Source organism: Sinohyriopsis cumingii, chromosome 15 (assembly GCF_028554795.1).
Source record: "Sinohyriopsis cumingii isolate HCF-2022 chromosome 15, ASM2855479v2, whole genome shotgun sequence".
NCBI classification, from domain to species: Eukaryota; Metazoa; Mollusca; class Bivalvia; order Unionida; family Unionidae; genus Sinohyriopsis; species Sinohyriopsis cumingii.
Window position 1 is genome coordinate 148,254,595 of NC_142975.1, and position 20,178 is coordinate 148,274,772.

At 34.0% G+C, this 20,178-nt stretch overlaps 1 protein-coding gene across 1 annotated transcript in view; it reads left to right on the forward strand.

Annotated features, from left to right (window-relative positions):
* Nucleotides 1-19,791, forward strand: part of LOC149783025 (borealin-like) — a 59,649-nt gene extending 39,858 nt beyond the window's left edge. The window contains exons 7-10 of the mRNA XM_089934613.1: nt 1,394-1,491; nt 5,555-5,632; nt 10,674-10,803; nt 15,234-19,791. Of these exons, the coding sequence (XP_089790739.1) occupies nt 1,394-1,491; nt 5,555-5,632; nt 10,674-10,803; nt 15,234-15,377 (450 nt within the window). The 3' untranslated portion in view covers nt 15,378-19,791. The remainder of the gene's footprint in view (nt 1-1,393; nt 1,492-5,554; nt 5,633-10,673; nt 10,804-15,233) is intronic.
* The last annotated feature ends 387 nt before the right edge of the window (nt 19,792-20,178 follow it).

Below are 20,178 nucleotides of genomic sequence, written 5' to 3' on the forward strand. Positions count from 1 at the left end.
AGTAACATGAGAAGAATATTTATCTGATCAGCTTTTAGTGTTGATGAAGTTAGCCTGATAAATTGGACCACAGAATATTGAAGTTTAGCCCCAAAACCATGTGTACAATTAGAATTTGTTTTGGGTTTAACACTGTTTTTCAGCACATGACAATCTATACATGTTGGTCGTTATATTTGGTTGAGGAGAACCCCAGGCAAACTTTGGGAAGACCAGCCAACCCATGGGAATCTACTGGCAAGTTTTCTCAAATATGTTGGCTTAACCTGCGACTTGAATCTACACAGACAGAGATGAGCAGACTTGCCACTTATTCTGATTTGCTCGGGTTCAACCTGAATTATTTTTTAAATCTGAAAATCCAGATTTCCCCCAAATCCCTGATTTTTAAAAATGCCAAAAATCTTTGAAAATACCTTTTGATTCATGATGATAGTGCAAAGAAAGCAAAAGTGATGTGGAAATTCCGTGAGGATTACACTACAGTCATACAATGAAAATCATTATTCCATTTTCATCTTTTTGCTGATATATAGTTTTGTTAATGACTGTAGCATACAACTAAATAGCATAAAATCTGGTAGATGTAAAGTTCTTGTAAGTATATATTCGCATACACTGGTCCTGATTTTTGTCTCCAAATCCCAATTTCTTTTTTCTTTGGCATCCTGATTTTCATTCCACCCAAGGTGGCAGGTCTGGATGATACGTGAGTGATCTGTAAAGGCAGGTGCCTTAGTCTACTCAGTCACCCGGGGCTTTATAAAATTAGAAACCTCCAATAACCGGTGTAAACCTGGGTATACTTCATAATAAACAGAGACAGGATTCAGTAGTGTCATTCCTGGAATCATGACACGTACAGTTTATGATGGATATTTTTATGGAAATTTTAAGAAATAAGAGCTGTTTGTGTTTCATAAGGAATGTGCTGGTTTTAGGTCAAATACATAAGCCTTTTTTTTCAAGAAGTATGTCATAGTGTGGACAGCTAAGAATTTGCTACATCATGGTATAAGCATACAGTACTTATTTTAATAGACTCATGCCTATCCAAAGAATTTGCCACATGGTATACAACCTCTTTAGTGATTAGTGTCCGCCTCGGATGCGGGAGGTTGTGGGTTCGATCCCCGGCCGAGTCATACCAAAAACTTACAAAATGGTATTAAGGGCTGCCTCACTTGACGCTCAGCATTAAGAGGTTAGTGTTTGGACTGGTCGGCCTGGTGTCAGGATAATGTGATTGGGGGGGACATCACTATAAACTGCCACACTACAGACATCATAGCAATATGACTGAAAAATTGTTAAAGCTACATTAAAAATCCAAATCACACACACACGCATGGTATACAAATAAATGAGTTCTATTTACTTTTTCTTTTGATAGACTCGTGCCAACGCAAGAAATAAAAACACAGCTAATGGGGCATCAAAGGGAAGCTTTTTGCAACCATTGGACCCTCCATCTACCATTCGTAATTCAAGGTAAGGAATATTTTCCCTCCTTTGAGGCCAGCAAGAGCAAAATGCCATTTGGCAAATTAATTTCATTGGTCCTATCAGGTTTTTTTAATTTATAACATCTACCTGAAGCTATTTTACCCCATCAGTTTGACCTGTAATCCAGGGCATTATTCATACTTATAGGAAACTTGTTTTATTTAATTGTGACTCCAGATTGGAAAATATTTTATATTTATATCCAATTTATTGTTTGTAAATACTCTATTATATACAGTACTTCCATGCAAGACATTGCAAACTTTTTACAGAGCTCTTAGTATAACACTTTTAATGTAGAGTATGATCATTGTGTAAGTTTGTCATGTTTTATTCAACTTATGTTGTATTTTTCTTCACTTCTGTTCAGATTATTATATTCATGTATTAACTTGATTATATGGTTTTTATCATTTTAAACCAATAAGCATTAAACTCGCTCTCACTTTGCTTTGCCACGCATGCAGAAAGACCAAGGCAGTTATTTCCGAAGGATTTTATGACAGTATAATTTTTGATTTACAAGTGTTCATATAATACAGTATATACTGATCGTCTTAACATCAAATTTTCCTAAACTCAAAGGGTATAGTGCAAAACTATGGCATCAGAGTTTCCATTACATGAACTCAGTTAGGTCTTTGAAAAGATGCTTTCTATAACAGGGTCATGAAGCAATAATTTCTTCATGTTTTAAGCAAATGCTGTGAAATGTGAGAATTCTGTTGTTGGATAATGTTTTTCTTCATAATTTCACATCATAATTAGAATCAACATTGTTCTTAAGAATTTTCATGTATGTACAGCATGATACACTGCAATAAAATGGCAGTGTTTATACCTGGTACAAGTTCATCCTCTTCTTCTAAGTTATTGTTAATACACAATCTGCAAACACTGATTTGACACAGTGGTTTATGATCAATCAAAGTTTGTTTCAGCTTAATTCTTTACCCATTATACTTGGTGTGTATATATTGCAAAAGAGTATTTTCCTGCAAAATCCACAGTGCACATAGTATCAAGTCTATTGAAACTTGCACAATGACCATACCATAAGATGATTTTGAATGGTTCCTGTATGAGAATCAGATTATTTATGGAAGCTCAAAAACTTTACATAAGAGCACAGATTTCCTAAGGTCTTAACATTTCTGGTGTCAGGGGATATTATTTGCTGAATATATATCATTCACTATTTATCCTGTGTTTCAAATAAATTACAGTGAACCCTCTTATGACCAAAACCTCTAAACCACATTTGTTCTAGATTTAACCATCTCTTTGAATACATTTCCAAATCACATTAACGTAAAAGAAACAAGCTCCACTACCTCTTGAATCCAACTGTTGTGGAAGATGAAAAATGCTTATTTTTTATCTATATTCCCATTCATGGCAACCATTATGCTTTTTGTGTAATCATTATGCTTTTTCTTCAAATTATGTCATGCTCGCCTGAATATGGATTACTCTTTCCGGTACATTAAAAATAAAATAAAAACAAAGCAATAAGACATTGCGTTTGTAATATATATATATATATATATTACAATCTCTTTAATTCTTCTTATCTTAAAAATTTGAGAATCTTCTTTAAAGAAAGACTGCTGCATAAGAATAACGTAAGAGCTAATTTGTATGACCCTTTTCCAATAAAACATGCAGGTTTTCTTAATTTGAAACTTTGCCTGATGTATTCATTATATTAATAAAGTTAGTGGACCAGTCTGTACTTTTAAAGAAATGTTGCAAGATAATAATTGCAATGCCAGTAGCTGGTAAAGGAAAGTAACATTTCCATTGGTCAGAATGTTACCACGTGATCAAAATGAATTGCATTTATTTCTGTATGAACTGTAAGGAGAACTGCTTTTCTAAGAATACCCACTTCTATAAATAGAATCATGTGTACAGCATAAGATAAACACTGCCAGTGAAGGCAAACACGAAGTAAGCATTAAAGGAAAAGAACATTTCTAACAATTTGTTAAAATATAATTGAATAAATTTGGCTTCCATTGGTTGAAGGACTGGTATTGTGATGACCTTATTACGATCAAGCAGGACAATCCCAAGTGCTATAAATAGCTATGTAACAGAAAACCCCAAACATGTATTACTACACTTAATTAAGATTTCTGTTTTTTAATGATGCAAACAAAATGACATAATGAATAATTGAAATTTCAATTATAAGAGTTTAACGTTATTTTTTTCTGAGTTTATCGTGGAATAAACTGTCCGTTGCCGACTCACACAGCTTACATAACGCTCTTCTGGCGTTACTTGTTGTGAGTCAGCAATGACAGTTTATACCACGATAAACTCAGAAAAAACATTAAACTCTTAATTAAGTGACATGGGGCTTTTGAACTTCTGATGGTACGAAGCCCGGATGTAGCAGTGGTTTAAATTTGAATCATTCGTTTCAACATGGCTGGCAGCCGATAACAACTTTAGTGGCTAGATGAAGAAAAATGTAAAGTTTGTGATTGTGAGATCTTTCTCAGAGAGTTTGCAAAATACAAATTATGCCAGAAGGCTATTGATTTGTGTGCAATGGGAGAGAGTGCCCCACGGTTATATGCGGCTGGGGAAAAAACCCAAACTCTTGTAATGGTGCTTAATATGAGAAGCCTTTATCATGAAATCATTTTTGATGAAAGAGGTATGTCCATGAACACAGAGATTCAAGTTTTAAAATGGAAACTATATAGAGCCTTAATTATGAAGTTAGTTTAATCCGGTTCTATTTTGGGATCAAGTGGAAATAGGAGAGATGATAATTGCAATGAATAGAATAAAATCTAAAAATATAGAATACAGCCAAGCTGAGAGAACGATTAATATATCCAATATCAAATAGTTTAAAATATCCGTATGCTGTTTTGAAATAAGCAATAATATAAAAAACAAATATCTTTGCTTTTTTTTGTTTATGGGGATGAGTGAAGAAGAAAGGAAGGTACTGACAAAGACATTGAGACAGTGACAGCTGCTGCTGATGACTATGCATTGAAAGCAAAGATCCATAGGAAAATTTCCTTTATCACATCAAAATAATTTGAGAAAAAGTGAAAAGGACAAAATCGCTGAACTTGAGCTCTTGAAAAACAGCTTGATGACAAGCTAAAAGTGCTGAAAAATTCACTCTAAAATATTTTGGACTTTGTAAATAGTGTAGTGTAGACAGAGTAAAATGAACTTTGTTCAGTTACTACATTATTTTAATGCCCAGATGTAGGATGTTTAATATTAATGGGAAAGATATCAATGATCACACTATTGACTTCATGTTTTTTATTTGTGTTTTTTAATGAAAAATTTTGCAAGAAATGCTCTTCGTATAGAGTAATAGTAAGTATTAACTTGTGTTCACATATAGTTTCATTTATGTATCCTTTAAAATTAATGTAATAAAGCACCTTGAAAAACAGGATTTTGAACCTTAAAAACCTTGTAAACACATTGAACATTTTGAAAGAAATATGCTACTAACCCTTTATATATGTAAAAAATAAATTTTTCATATTTCCATGATTGCTGAATTCAAGATGTTAAGCTTTTATTTAACATTAATGGGTTTGGGAAAGTAATTTCTAAGAAACATTTACTAGAGAATTTGATTTTCTGGTCCAATTATTGTTTCACCTTAAATTTATATATAAAAAAATAAACCGAAACTCCTCTATTCTGAAAAATCAAAGATATTTTTGGTCCCAAAATCACTTTGCTGCCAGATCCCAAATTTGACATCATTCAATGGTATGGATATGGTCCAGGGCCATGTGTGAAATAAAAATAAGCAAACTAAACAGTAGCATAATTAGCGATCTTGACACATGACTAAAGTAACAGCTTTCAGAGTTAATTGTAATACAGTGCATATGATTGTCAAAATAAAAAATTGTTTATGGTGCCAGTTTCTGGGCAACATTTGTTTATGTTGACATTTTATTGATGCTTTTATGTCATAGTATATTTCATGCATTGTTATTTCAATGAAAACTTAAGGTAATTATTAGAATTTTTTTTTATAATCTAGGTTCAAAACCCCAGGTTACCAGCCTCTTGGAATGACTGGCTGGGAGACTCCTATTGTTACACCAAAGTTTGACCCAAGGTAAGGAGGTTGTTTTTGACAGATGGTTTTCATACTTTTATATAGGAATACTCCTGTCCTTCTGTCCAGAACTCAACCATGTTAGCGTAATTAGCCCAATATTTTTAGCTGGACTGCTTTGAAACTTTGTCCATACTATGGTCATATCTTGAAGATGCGTATATAGTCCAGTTACTCTGCTCCTGCAATTTTTTATAGTTGTTGCCGTTTTGACTTGTAGCTGAAAACAGTATATTACAAAATCTTGTACAGATCTCACATTTTTCATTGGATGACCGTGATAATTTGTAAATTTTATGGTCATCATCTCAAGATGCAGATTTCAACAAATCAGTTGATCCCACAATTATTACAAGAAATTTCATTTTTTTTTGTGTTCCGAGTGGTCTAAAGCGCTCTCCGTTACGGACCACTGCCATCTCACCTCTGTCTGCGTGGGTTTGAGTCTCGGATTCAGCCAGTGTGGGTACGTGAGAAAGCTTGCCAGTAGCTTCTCGTGGGTCGGTGGTTCTTTCCGGGCTTTTCCCGGGTTCTTCTTCCACCATTAATACTGGCCGCCATGTATAGCCTATCTTGTGCTGGAAAATGGCGTTAAACCTTACAACAACAACAACTTTTTTGTGTTGTAGCTGCTGACTGCAGTGAATCTTAGAATCTTATGATTGCAAGTAGTCAGAGTTTCTGATTGATCCGGGTCAAACTTGGTACATATTATGACCATCATCTAAGGATATGCATAAAATTTATCACTTTTCCCCTGCAATTTTTGTCAGTTATTGCCGTGTTTGACTTGCATATGGATGTAGTTATTACAGTCTTTGCAACTAGTCTCAAATGAATGGATCACCAAGAAGCCTGGGCACTATTATGGTCATCATTTGGAGATGTGCATATCAACAAATTCATTGTGCTCCTGCAATTTTTCTTAATGTTATTGCCCTTTTTGACTTTGGCTAAATTCTGTAAGACAGAATCTTGGGAATGCAATTAGTCTGATATCCTTGCTAACGAAGGGTTAATGATCAATTTTCCACAATAACCCATGATGTATGTAATTTGCTAGCCAAGGGTTATTGATCCATTTTTATCCACTTTGACCCAAGACATATATAATTTGCTAGCCAAAGGTTATTGCCCCAATTTGATCCACATCAACCCATGACGTATGTAATTTGCTAGTCAAGATTTATTGATCTGTTTTGATCCACATCAACCCATGATGTATGTAATTTGCTAGCCAAGTACTATTGATCCATTTTGTTCCACATCAACCCATTACATAAATGATTTGCTAGCAAAAGGTTATTGATCCTTTTTTTTTTCCACATCGTCTGATAACATATGTAATTTGATAGCAAGGGCTATTGATCCAATTTGTTCCACATCGACTCATGATGTATGTTATCTGTGGAAACACTATACTTCACTCTGCTGCCTGAGTGGATTATTCTGAATGAAACTGATCCTCTCAGATTTCTTGTTATATTTATGTAGGAAGATAGTTTGGAATAATGGCCTACATAGACAATATTACAGTGTGACCCCACTATAGTATGTTCCGTTATAACACAAATTCAGACATAACAGGGTCATGGCATGGCTCCAGAAATTTTATATACATGTATTTTTCTTGTACACAAAAAAAATTCTTTCTTAAAAGTATGAAAAAAACGTAAAAATTTATTATCAGTTTGGGGAAGACTTATGAAATTATTTATGTACTTTTCTTGTACATGCAAAAATAGTTTTTTCTTCTTAAAAGTAAGAAAAATAACTAGAAAAAAAATGTATTCTGGGATTGCGTAGGGCTTTGCCAATGTCGCTAACAGTGATTTTTTTCTCTTATAGGTGGTAAAATATACCATTTGGCAATTTTTTTATTGGCGACATAGTTGACTGTTTAAACTTGTATATACAACCATTAGTTTGGAGTGGAGAAATTCACAGGCCCTATGAAACTTGATATAAATGCACTGAAATTTATCAATTTTTACATAAACAATATATTTGTCCAAGTTGACAAACCATCTTAAGAGTGCATTGTTATATCATAATCTGCTCATGTTGACATCAAGCATGAGTATTGTATGTTGTGAGATATCTGCTTTTTTTTGTTGTTGACACTTCTGGTAATCTCATAATCTATCTTTCATCAGATTTTCGGCCACTCACTAGTAATTAATATATTTACATAGACTGACATTTGTATGTGGATGGTAAGTAAAATTCCTCTTTTTTTCACTCAGAATTAAATCCTTCAGAACTCTCACATTTTCTGTGCTAATCCTTGTCATCAGACCAGAATACAAGCATCTCTATCGTTTGTTGACCCTTTGTTAAATTTCTGACATATGCTTGGAAGGCAGCATCACTCCACTACCACAAATGTAAAATAAACCATCTTACTTGTTGGGGTCTATTCAATAGGCAGGGAGGAACAGTAACTACAATCGACCAAATGACAGCCAATTCCTTTTCTAAATATGTACCCAGATAAAATAGTTTGCTGAAATGTCAAAGAAAATAGATTATCTTTGAAGCATGGATTGTTATAAAAATGTACTAAGCAAATGAAAAAAAAAATCAGTCTCAATAGTGCAATACAATTATTTAATGTAGCTGCCACAATAAGAAACAGGCATTTGTTTGGTTCTTCAAAGCTGTCCTTTAGAGGTGACTTCAATGACACATGCACCCTTCATCAAGGAAAGCTGACTACAATCTTCAATAAAAACAAAGAACTTTTCTTCAAAGGAAGTCAATACCAAACTTAAACAAAAGCCATGGAATCTCATGGATTTTTTCATTTTCGAACATGACTGGAACACATTTACTGTACCATGAAATGTTCTTTTTTGCAAGGAAAATGTTTATGCTTATGATCGCTACCAACAGCTGCTTAAAATGCAAACTAACTTTTACCGACTTGGATGTACTGAAAAGTAAATGTGCTTCAGCATTCATTATGTGATTGTGCTGTTTTTCCACTGAATTCAGATTTATATGACCTGTGACAAAATTATTGAATATTTTAAATCTGAGTGCATATGTCCAATGGAATTACTTGTATTGTGGATTCAATGAATGTGATGAGATTCGCAGGTGAATACACTGTTTATACTCTATTCATGCTATACATTAGACATGTATATATAAACAGTATACACGTATATGTACCAATCAGTGGTTCTCTAAATAAAGTAAAATATTTATGCCTTCTCTGTTTTCACTACAAGTATATTCTGCATCGATTTAAGATGGTAACTTTGCCAATGAAGCACATATTTACCACCTGCACTTATTACCCCCCCTCCCCCCCCCATGCAAACTGTTTGGGGTACATGCATCATTTTCTTCAGTTAATTGACCTGGTTGTTTATAACACGGTTTGGTCTATAAAACGGTCAGGTTCTGTGGCTCCCAACTACCGTGCGCGGTCGCACTGTACTTGCTGTGAGTTTCTCCCATCTAACCTTTCATGCTCACAATTTTTTTTCAATTCTAGGCAGGTAGAGATAGTAGAAATTTAGCCATTGAATACCTATCTGGACTTTTAACAAGATCTTTCCTTAGTTGTTTTAGCTTGATTAGGGCAATAGCTCTACTGAAAAGGGCACTTCATTTGTATGTATGTATATGTATGTATGTCTAGTGTTTAATAGCATGTCAGCAATACTGAATAAATGATGTTGATTAAAAGTTACAGTTTAAAAATGTACTGATAAAGAATTGCAGAAACATTCAAGAAGATAAAGCTTCCCAGATATATGCAAAAATAATATTACAAACTGAAAGGTATATGAAATAAAGTATAAAATCCTTCAAATATATGGTCAGATTTTTTCCTAAATTGTATTCCCTCAGAAAGTCCAAGATTTTATCTGGTAGCACATCATAATAAAATTTCTGAATTGAGTTCACATCCAAATGAATCTTTTAGCCTTGATTGTATCTTGACTTGACAGTGTCTTGCATTTTCATTCCCACCACCTGTATGAAATGAAGGTCAAGGTCACAACAAAAGATAACATATGTCAGTACCCTGTTTCCATAATGCAGGCTGTCATTCTTTAACCCCTACAACCTGGTGTCAGGATAATGTGACTGGGTGGGACATCATGCTACATGTCTGCGGCATGATGCCCCAGTGCTAGACATCACTATAAACTGCCACATTGCAGACATCATAGCGATATGACTGAAAAATTGTTAAAGCTACGTAAAAAATCAAAATCACATCACTTTAACCCCTACAGACATTTTTATGAAACTTTTAATATCCTTTTGTGCAATTGTTATCAGGGATTTTTCTGGTCCTGTTTAAGACTGAAATTCTGCACAAATCCTGATGCTAAAATTGTTCGATTTCCCCAAATTTCAGATCAGAACATTTAGTATAAATCCATGTCCTTTACTACACACTCTTTAAGAGAGATTGTTATAATTACATTGACACCAATTACAGGGTCAATGCTGGACTATAATATTTGGTAGAAAAATTTCTAAAATTATGTAGACTAAAATTGCAAGGTCCATGTTGGGCTATAATATTTGGGAGAGAAATTATAATTATCAAGATAAAATGACAGGGTCCATGCCGGAATATTTGGGTGAGAAATTACTATAATTACCTAGACTAGTTGCAGGATCCATGCTTGACCATACTATCTGGGCAAAATGACTTCTCTCCAGCCAGAATAGGGTGACACAGACAAAAACAATGCAAAATGAATGTAGAGAGTTCAAAATGAATAATGTTGAGAATTGTTACTTTGAAATTCTGTTTGTTCATGTCAAAATATTAAATAGTTGATGAAATAGTATTTAAAAAAATATAGCACTTTTCATAGTTTATGCCAACTGGCTATTTGATTTTATTTAACATGCATCATTAAATAGGGAGACCTAGATATCAGTTTTTTTTTAGCAGTATCCTGTTCAACATTAGGAAGATTTTGAAAGTCAGAAACCAGATGACTTGCTTCATCTTATGCATTATGCACACAAGACATAGTGTTTACCATTGTCTTTATAACTGCAGGTTACCCATCACTCCAGCATTAGCCAGAAAGGCTAATCCAGGTGAAGTGTGCATGTCGTTGGCTGGAAGCCCCATCATGGCTGAGGAGGGGCAAGAGAAGAATGGTGCTGCCATCAAAATTAGAGGAAAGGTAATAATGGCACAAACATATGCTTCAACTGCTAAGAACTGACAGTAAATTCACACCTTTTGATCGTCAGCAGAATTTAACCAGTTAAAGAAATATGATGATTCTTGCATAAAATGTATTCCTCATTGCAGCCAACTCCCAAACCCAAATTGCAGTCCAAACTTCAAGTCCTGATTTTGTCCTCTCATGTTTCAGCGACGAGACAGAAGTACTTAATGTTGGCAGCAGTTGCAACAAAAGTGTTAATTAGGATTTATTTTAGGATTTCTTCTGAAGGAACCACTGACCCATGAATGTCTTCAAGAGGGGCCACCAAAAATCTACACTATTTTTATTTGATAGAGGTTACATGAAGATAAGATAAGTAATCAAATTATGGTTAACAGAACCTTTAATAGAAGAAATTCATTACCTGCTAGTCCCCAGTAAGAGTGTTATGTGTTTAGGCTCGCATAAACAGTAACAAGAAAAAAGTGAAGACAACAAGCTTTGTAAAATATAACAAATTTATTACCGCTCTGGTGGCCTAGTATCGTCCGACTCGGATGCGGGAGGTCGTGGGTTCAATCCCCGACCAAGTCATACCAAAGACTTACAAAAATGGTACTAACAGCTGCCTCGCTTGGCGCTCAGCATTAAGAGGTTAGTGTTAGGACTGGTTGACCTGGTGTCGGGATAATGTGACAGGGTGGGACATCATGCTACATGTTTGCGGCATAATGCCCCGGTTCTAGACATCACTATAAACTGCCACATTGCGGACATAGCAATATGACTGAAAAATTGTTAAAGCTACGTTAAAAATCCAAATCACACACACACACAAATTTATTTCCCTAGAAAAACAAGGTAAAAATGAGGAAAAGAACTTACAGTTTTAAGAATCAAATCCAAAAATAATCCAAGAATTAAAAAAATAGAAATCCTAGTAATAAAATGTTCTAATGAATTTGAGTTCGAGTCACAATGAAAATCCAAAATGGAAGGCAATGACATATGCCGAAGTCAGTATAGTACTGAAGTGTCAGTGGGTCGGTGGTTCTCTCCAGGGTTTTCCCAGGTTCTTCCTCCACCATTAATACTGGCTGCCATGTATAGCCTATCGTGTGCTGAAAAATGGCATTAAACCCTACAACAACAACAACAACTGAAGTGTCAACAGTTCTTTGCTGAACCACAGAAAATAATATTCTAGTGTTGAATTCCAGATAAAATTTCAATAAATGTCTTTGTCCAAGAATTCTGTATGAGCAATTAAATATTTCCAGGAGAAAGAATTAATAATTCCATAAAATAGAATTTCAACTCAAACTGGCTACTGCGCAAAACAGACACCTGGATAATGGTCAACCCTCCGGTAAAACCAGAATTTCAAAATAATTGCTACATGTTTAAAGTCACATACTCCCATTACAGCCTCAATTTCACTCTATAAATCCCACACTTAGAATGAATTTTTAAAAAAATTTTAAAAAGTTGTTTACTCCAACTCTTACTGATTCTGAATCAAGGTCAGGAATTAGGTCAGCATTTGATACAAAGTTCTAATGTTAGGTTTTCGAAAAACTACTAAATTTCTGGAAAATATCAAATCCAGTAAATAAAATTACATTAAAATAGCATGTAATTGAATTAAAAAATTAAAACTAACAAAAAACAATTAAATTAAATCAAATATACATAACAAAAGGGACAAATTTCATCCTCCAGTTAGTAATTGGAGGTTTAGAACAGAAACAGTTCCAATCAGATACCTTAGTTGCTTCTGTTCGTTCAGGAGATAGTCCTTCTTTTACTTGGAGATTTTCATTATTCTAAGCAATTTGAGCAGTCATTTCATTTCCATTTTTTGTGTAATGCATTTGGTATTTTTCTTCAGTATTTGCGTTTTATTTCATTATTGGCACCCTTGGTTTTTTTTTTTTGGCATTTTACTGAAAATTGCATTGTATCTTTTGCATACACTACTTCAGCAGTGTTACCATATTTGTTTTACCCATGTGGGTATCTGTATTAAAGGGGCCCCGAGTGGTCTAAAGCGCTCTCCGTTACGGATCACTACCATCTCACCTGTCTGCATGGGTTTGAGTCTCGGATTCGGCTAATGTGGGTATGTGAGAAAGCTTGCCAGTATCTTCTCGTGGGTCGGTGGTTCTTTCCAGGGGTTTTCTTAAATTACAGACTTGTGGAATAATAGCAAATGTTTGGAAAATACAGTCATTGCATTAAAATCTGGATACTGGCTTGACAATGTTTAATCCAGATCCAGCTTTCTTATTAGATTAAGTGGAGTTCATCAGGGATTAGTCTAAATTAACAAGAGTACACCAAGACAGGGTCCACAGGGGACCTTGAAAAGCCTTGAAAATTGAATTGTTCCTTCAAGGCCTTGAAAATACCTTGAAAATTCAAAATATTGCCTGGGTACCTTGAAAAGCCTTCATTTTCTTGAAACCAAAAGGAATTAATAAATAGTTTTTGTTTTACAGACTTAAATTAAAGAAAACGGAAAAAACCCAACCAAAATAAATCTCTCGCTGATTTTGTGCCGGAATGGAAATTTATCCACAACTGGCCACTGTGCGGTCGTACATTTTGAACTTCCGATTGTACAAAGCCCAGATGTAGCAGTGATTTAAATTTGAATCATTCGCTTTGACATGGCTAGCTGCCAATGCCAACTTGAGTGGCTAGATGAAGAAAAATATAAAGTTTAGATTATGAGATCTTTCTCAGAGAGCTTTGCAAAATGCAAATTATGCCAGATGGATATTGATTAGCATACAATGGGAGAGAGTGCTCCACAGTCATATGCAGTTGGAAAAAAAACAAGCTCTTATAATGGTGCTTAATACAGGCAAAAAAATGAAGTCTTCAGCATGAGATCATTTTTGACGAAAGAGGTATGTCTGTGAACAGCAATATGCTGCCATGGCAACTGTTAGTGCAGTTAGAAAAACCTTAAGATGACTTCATACAAAAACATTCAGCAAAATTTGATTAAATCTTTGACAGAAAACACCCCGGCAAGAAAGTCTTTCAGATTTATACAAATAATGCCAATCTCCCTTCCAGTAAATCAACTGTTAAAAAATCCAAATCCAGTCAATAAAGTTCAAGTCAATTTAACAAACAGCATCCTTTCATAAAAGCATTTTCTTTGAGGTTTGTACAGATTTACCATCCAGTATTGCTACTGTCACTGCAAATAGGATAACCTGACAACTTGATTCTGAAAATTGCTTGAATAAAATTTGACTCTCTTTTCCCCAAAAAACAAACATTCTGCTGTGATGGCATTGCAGTGTACACAGTTGATACCAATTGGCCATTAAATTTGGATGCAGATACTAAAGAAAGAAAATCTTTCAATAACCTTTTTGTCTCATAACCAACAAAGAGAATAAAATAAAATTTTTGACCCAAATGCACCCTCTGCTCATGCTAGCCAGCCAATTGTACATCTTAGGCCCATCTTAGCCTCTTGTTGATTTTATCTGTCAGAAATAACCTAGGGTAAAAGTTCTAACGACTAGATATACCCTTCTCATTTTCACTTGTTTGATCAGGTTTTATGAAGTAATGCATTGGAAAAGCATCTACATTTCCTTGATAAATACCCAGTAATGAAATTTACCATTTTAGCGGTGTTAGATTTGGAGAAAAAAAACTATGTATCTAAAGATTTGATGCAAATATGGTTGTGAAGGCATTTGAAATTAAACCATATTCCTTCACATGATTTGATTATGTAATTGAATATTAGTATCGGTTGAGCTTACACTTTGGCTCAATTGCAGTCTGGCATATGACTTGATGTCATCCATCCATATTTCTCTCAAGCATCAATGCCAGTTAAACTTTGCATATAGCTTTTTTAAAACACTTTTGCTGATGAGTTGTGTAACTTGATACTTAGTGAGGCCCTTAGGAGAATTGCAATATTGATACAAAACATGTCACCTATATTTATTGCATCATTGATTTAGCTAATGGTTTTTTTTTGTACACTTGCCTCCAGTCATGTAACTTGATTTTTAGATACTTAATGAGAGTTACTACAGTATTCATAGTATTCAGGCAAAATATGCAATTTGAACATAACAACCATTGGATGTTTACTTGTTTATCTACAGGTTAGAATTAAATATGATGTAGCAGATAACAAAATTTTGCTACTTCTAATTTGGTAGCAAAATGACTTAACAAGAGGCAAAAATTTCACTGGGGTTCATTGATGGCAGCAGAAATGTTCTGGGGGAATTTTCACCGTATAAGAAGACCATAAAATAATAGATAATTTGTGGTATCTAGCTGGTCCCCTGACTGGCTGTTATACACAGGTTTGACTGCACAACAAAATAATCCTGACTATAAACAAATTCAGTTAGATTCTTGTGTCTATGAACATCCAATAATTTTCTTTTCAGACCTTGGAGATTAACATGGATGCCAACCTGGATAATTTGAACATTCCAGATGAATTCAGTATGAACAATTTTGACATTTCGAACATACAGAAGGTAATGAATATGTTTACCCAAGTATTGAAGCGGCAGCAAGAAGAAATGTGAGCTGGACTGTGAATGCTTCTCTGTATAATATTCATTCCCATTTAGAACATTTGAAGTTAGGAAGTGATACTTGCATTTCAAGACAACCCATAAAGGAACACACAAGAAATTGTTGATTACCTTATTGTGCAGATGTATAGCACATTTTAATGAGCAGTGAACCTCTGAGGCCAGAAAAGTATCAGTACTTTTTTTTAAAAATTTTTCTTGAATCTGGAAACATGTGCAGACTTATCAAAAAGTGTCCACTGAAGATCAGATGCTTCTCGAAAAGTAATTTTAATTAATTTTTATAAAATCTGCTGTCTTTATCACTTGGAAGTACTGTTCATTATCTGGACCCATTGGGAGACACAGATTTCATCTGACAATCAGTTGTCCATAATATCAAATTTTGGTGAAAATATAGAACTTTGAATGGACGTATCTGGATTAAATGGGTCCCAAAATCTTGTTGACTAGATATTTATCAGTAATTAAGTGAACTACATAAATATTTGTATTTTTGGGCCATTTGAGATATTTACAGAAAGAAAAGGCTGAAACAATAGCAAAAAAATATATTAAGATACTTTAATTAAATACTAAAATTCATGATAAGATTTTACATTTGCAGATTACACCTCAGAGGTCTACTTAGATCAGGGTGCACAACCTTTTTCGGCTAAGGGCCTGATTGCATTTTCTAAGACCACTCAAGGACTGCAAACACTAATTTCTTTAATATAATTACTGTTCACGGGCCAGATTTCTGTGTTGTTTTAATTTGCCCGGAGTGCCGGACAGAACATTTTTGTGGGCCAGGAGTTGTGCACCCTTGACATAGACTATCCATAATAGAATAATGCAGGTGTGTAGATGACATTTTTTTGTCTTGTGAACACAGATATCAAAGAGCTTGATCAATGTAAACTTGGCTAATATAGGTTCTGTTTACACCTGTGTTGCTACGTGATTAAATCTAATCATCCAGTAAGTCACCATTATGTGTCTTTTAATAGCTTGAGATCCCTGTATGACAAGTTTTCATTGCAGCACTCAAATATTTCAGTTAGGTGTAAGAATAAACGTTCTTTTTACCCCACTCTCTCCAAATTACATTTATTTTTACTTTTAAGGTTAATTTAGTTATTCAAAATAGATATATAAGGAGAATTGTAGGTTATAGTCAATTGAGTTTCTGAGTTATATTAATGTTTTATATTGGCATGGTGATTAGCATATCAGTTATTGATATACATTGTAATAAATAAAACCTTTGAGAGACACAGTTGTAGTCCATGTAATTGATTCTGGATAATTGGCATCCAGATTACCATTGTTTTATTGTATAGCTTGACTTGATTTTATATGGAAGCGAGTTCTCCTTTTGGCACACTAAGACGTGAGGGGAGTGTGTGTGTGTGCTTTATGTTATTTTAAATGTGTCCTATCTCTCGTCGTGCATATTTGTATTTAACATGCTTTTAAGTAATAGTTTATTTGCAAGTAGAGAATTCTGTGTTGTATGTATGTCATAAAGACATTTTGTAAATATTTGAATGTACAGTATTCATATGCAGTGTATTCATACTTGAAATTGTGGGGGTTTTTTTAATGGGGAGATGCTTGCATGGTATTTTGGCCATATGACTATAAAGGAGCACAGCAGAAACTACATATTGTAATTATGTTTACCTGATAGGACTAATTAGATTATAGTATTGTAATTTTGTTTTAAAGTTGTAAAAATACATTATCAACTGCCACTTAAGCAATTTAATTTTTGTTAAAGTTTTTAAACTTCAGCTGAAAAAGACAGTCAAAAACATTTCCAAGCTAGTTTGAAACAACCGCTCTATGAACATGAGATCACATGCAGGGGTGTCCCCACACCTGTTCATACCACAAAATCACTGATAGTTACAGATGGGTAACCTCCACTTTATAACTACATGTTTGGGGTCAATTCAAAATTAAATGTGACTCTTTAGAACCATTAATTTATGGTGATGTTTTGAAATTTAAACAAAATTGAAATGCTTATCCTAGTGGCATTTGATTAACTATTTATACCAGTTTATAATAACAATAATGCAATGTAAATACTCATATCAGTTAGGATTGTTTTACAATCCATACTTTGTCATGCTCATGTGAAGTGATATGGCCAAAATTCATTATATAATGACCAAGAAAGGCAAATAAACCTTAAGTAACATGGCCAGGTTCATAAGTGTCCATGTATTGCTTGTTGTTGATACTTGTTTTTCCATCATTGAGGATTATTTGAATGGTCAGTCAGATATTAAAACACATTCCTGTAAATATGTACAAGTTTGTCTGCAGGATTGATGTCAACACCTGCTAAGGCTGCATTACACTTCTGTGTTATTTCATGGCAATCACATAATGCAGCATGAGATGATCAGAACTAAAAGTATTAAAAAATTATTTTGTAAAACGTTGACACGAGCGAATATTAATTGATTTGCAGATTGATTCAGTTTCGGTTTTGGTTTTTTGGCATTTAACATCAGTTCTAAGCACATGATAGGCTATACAAGGTGGCCAGTAGATTTTTGTGGAAGAGAAGCCTGTTAAGAACCACTGGCCCATAAGCTATTGGTAATCTTTCTCACATACCTAATACGGGATGCGAGTGTAAAGGTGAGTACCTTAGATCACTTGGCCATCCTGGGCCCCTCACACTGATTCAGTTTGGGGAGCATCATAAAAGCCATAAGCTACTGTCACTCAATTTACATCTTAAAAGATTCATGGGGCAAAGTCATTTTAACTTTCCTAAAAGAAGAAGGTGATGTTTAAACTTTTAAGGTGACTTAGTTGTCCACTTCACCTAGTTGCTTGACACCTGGTCCATAGAAGATGGATCATCAGAGTCCCTGGTCCTTCTTGGTCAGAGAGAGCATCTTTTTGTGTCTTAATGCATAAGTTAAATAAAAAATAATGCTTTTACTGTTTTAAATGTGTTCTTTTTCATACCTAACCTGCTACACAATGCAGCCATAATTTGCACTCTGGGGTCATAACAATAGCTTGCAGTCTGGGGTCATGACAATAACCTGCAGTCTAGGGTCGTAACAATAACTTGCAGTCTGGTGTCATAAAAGTTTTTTAAAAAGTTTTAAAGTTACCAGGCGTCATATTCTCAAAAACTTTTGAGCATGAAATTTTAGATTTAAGTTCAAATTCCATTACTTATCAACAGTCTATAATCTAATTCAGATAAAGAACATTAAGGAGAATGTTCCCCATTATTACTCTGGACTGCATATTCTTTGTAATAAGTGTATTCCAAGAATCATTTTGGAGGGGAAGGTGGGAGTGCAAATTAATTAAAAATATTTTCCAAATCTAATGCCAAAATGGCTATTGCATGAATTGTACACACTTTTTATACTGTAGAAGTAAATGGCACAGCAACACATCTTGGAATATCATTATTTCTGTCGACACGAGAACATTGATTTGCAGACATAGTATATTTTTTCTCGCTGTCATATGTGGCTTATTTTGACCACAAATACACTCTACATTTGTTTAGATAGTTCAAATTCAAGGAAGCAATAGTATTAAACTTTAATGAAGCTGTATGTGTTCTTTATATTTGTGTATATTTTTGCAGCAAATGTCATCTGTGTTTTGGGTGGTGCAGGGGTGGGCAAGATGGATGGGCTATAAATTATTATACATGTATAAACAGCAAATTTATTTAAAGGTCTCAAAATATACTCACCACCTTGCTATATTAAGAATTTCTCAAATGAATAAACTGGTGAAAAATAGATCATGCAGATGAAGCTAAACAATAAAATAATAGTTTCAATTGCCAGAAACGAGTGTTTCATGGAACCCAACCTTACTGGCATAAATACACTGATACATTCACTCTGCCAAAACTTTAACACAAAATTGTAGTGCGTGACTTTAACATTGTTAAAAATTAAACCTATGCTTCACATGGAGATAATAATATGCATTGGTTCCACTAAGAAGTCTTTGTAAATGATTTAATGTACAAATATATGTTTGTAAATGATGTAATATACAAATGTACATTTGTAAAAGATATATGTTAAGTTTGTTTGCATTGCTTATGACTACAATGAATGTCCCATATTCACCACTCAAAACCGAGAACATATTCTTTCAAGGAACATGAACAGTGCTTATCTTTATCTTAATTTTGAGTTACAAAATGAAAACAAAATCAATTTCATTTTCAATATCTGAAGGAAAGGATGAAAGCATTAGTTGTAAAGTGACATAATTTGTTTATATTATCAAGCACACTTACATTTTTCTTCACCTGAAATTCCTGGATAGCCCATTGTCAAATAAATATGACATAAGCTTGGCATGTTGATGTATACATGCAAAAAAATAATGAGAATAAATATTGTAAAATTGATTTATGTCATTACAGTTCTTATTGCCTCAGATGTTTGCATCTTTTGTATAATTTTCAAAGGTGAAAGTAAATTCACTACCTGTTCAGGTATAAATATTTGCATATGCAAGTTTACATTTATTGAGCAGAGAGAGAATTGAATATACTAGCATACAAAATCACAATGAACATAAACTCAGAAGTCGATGTTCAAAACTGAGAATACAGGTATTTATGAAAGTCATGTCAGTTCTTACATTGTTCCAAACTGAGAATACAGGTATTTATGAAAGTCATTGTCAGTTCTTACATTGTTTCAAACTGAGAATACAGGTATGTATGAAAGTCATTGTCAGTTCTTACATTGTTTCAAAACAAGAGCAGCATGTCTTACAACTTATTTTGTTC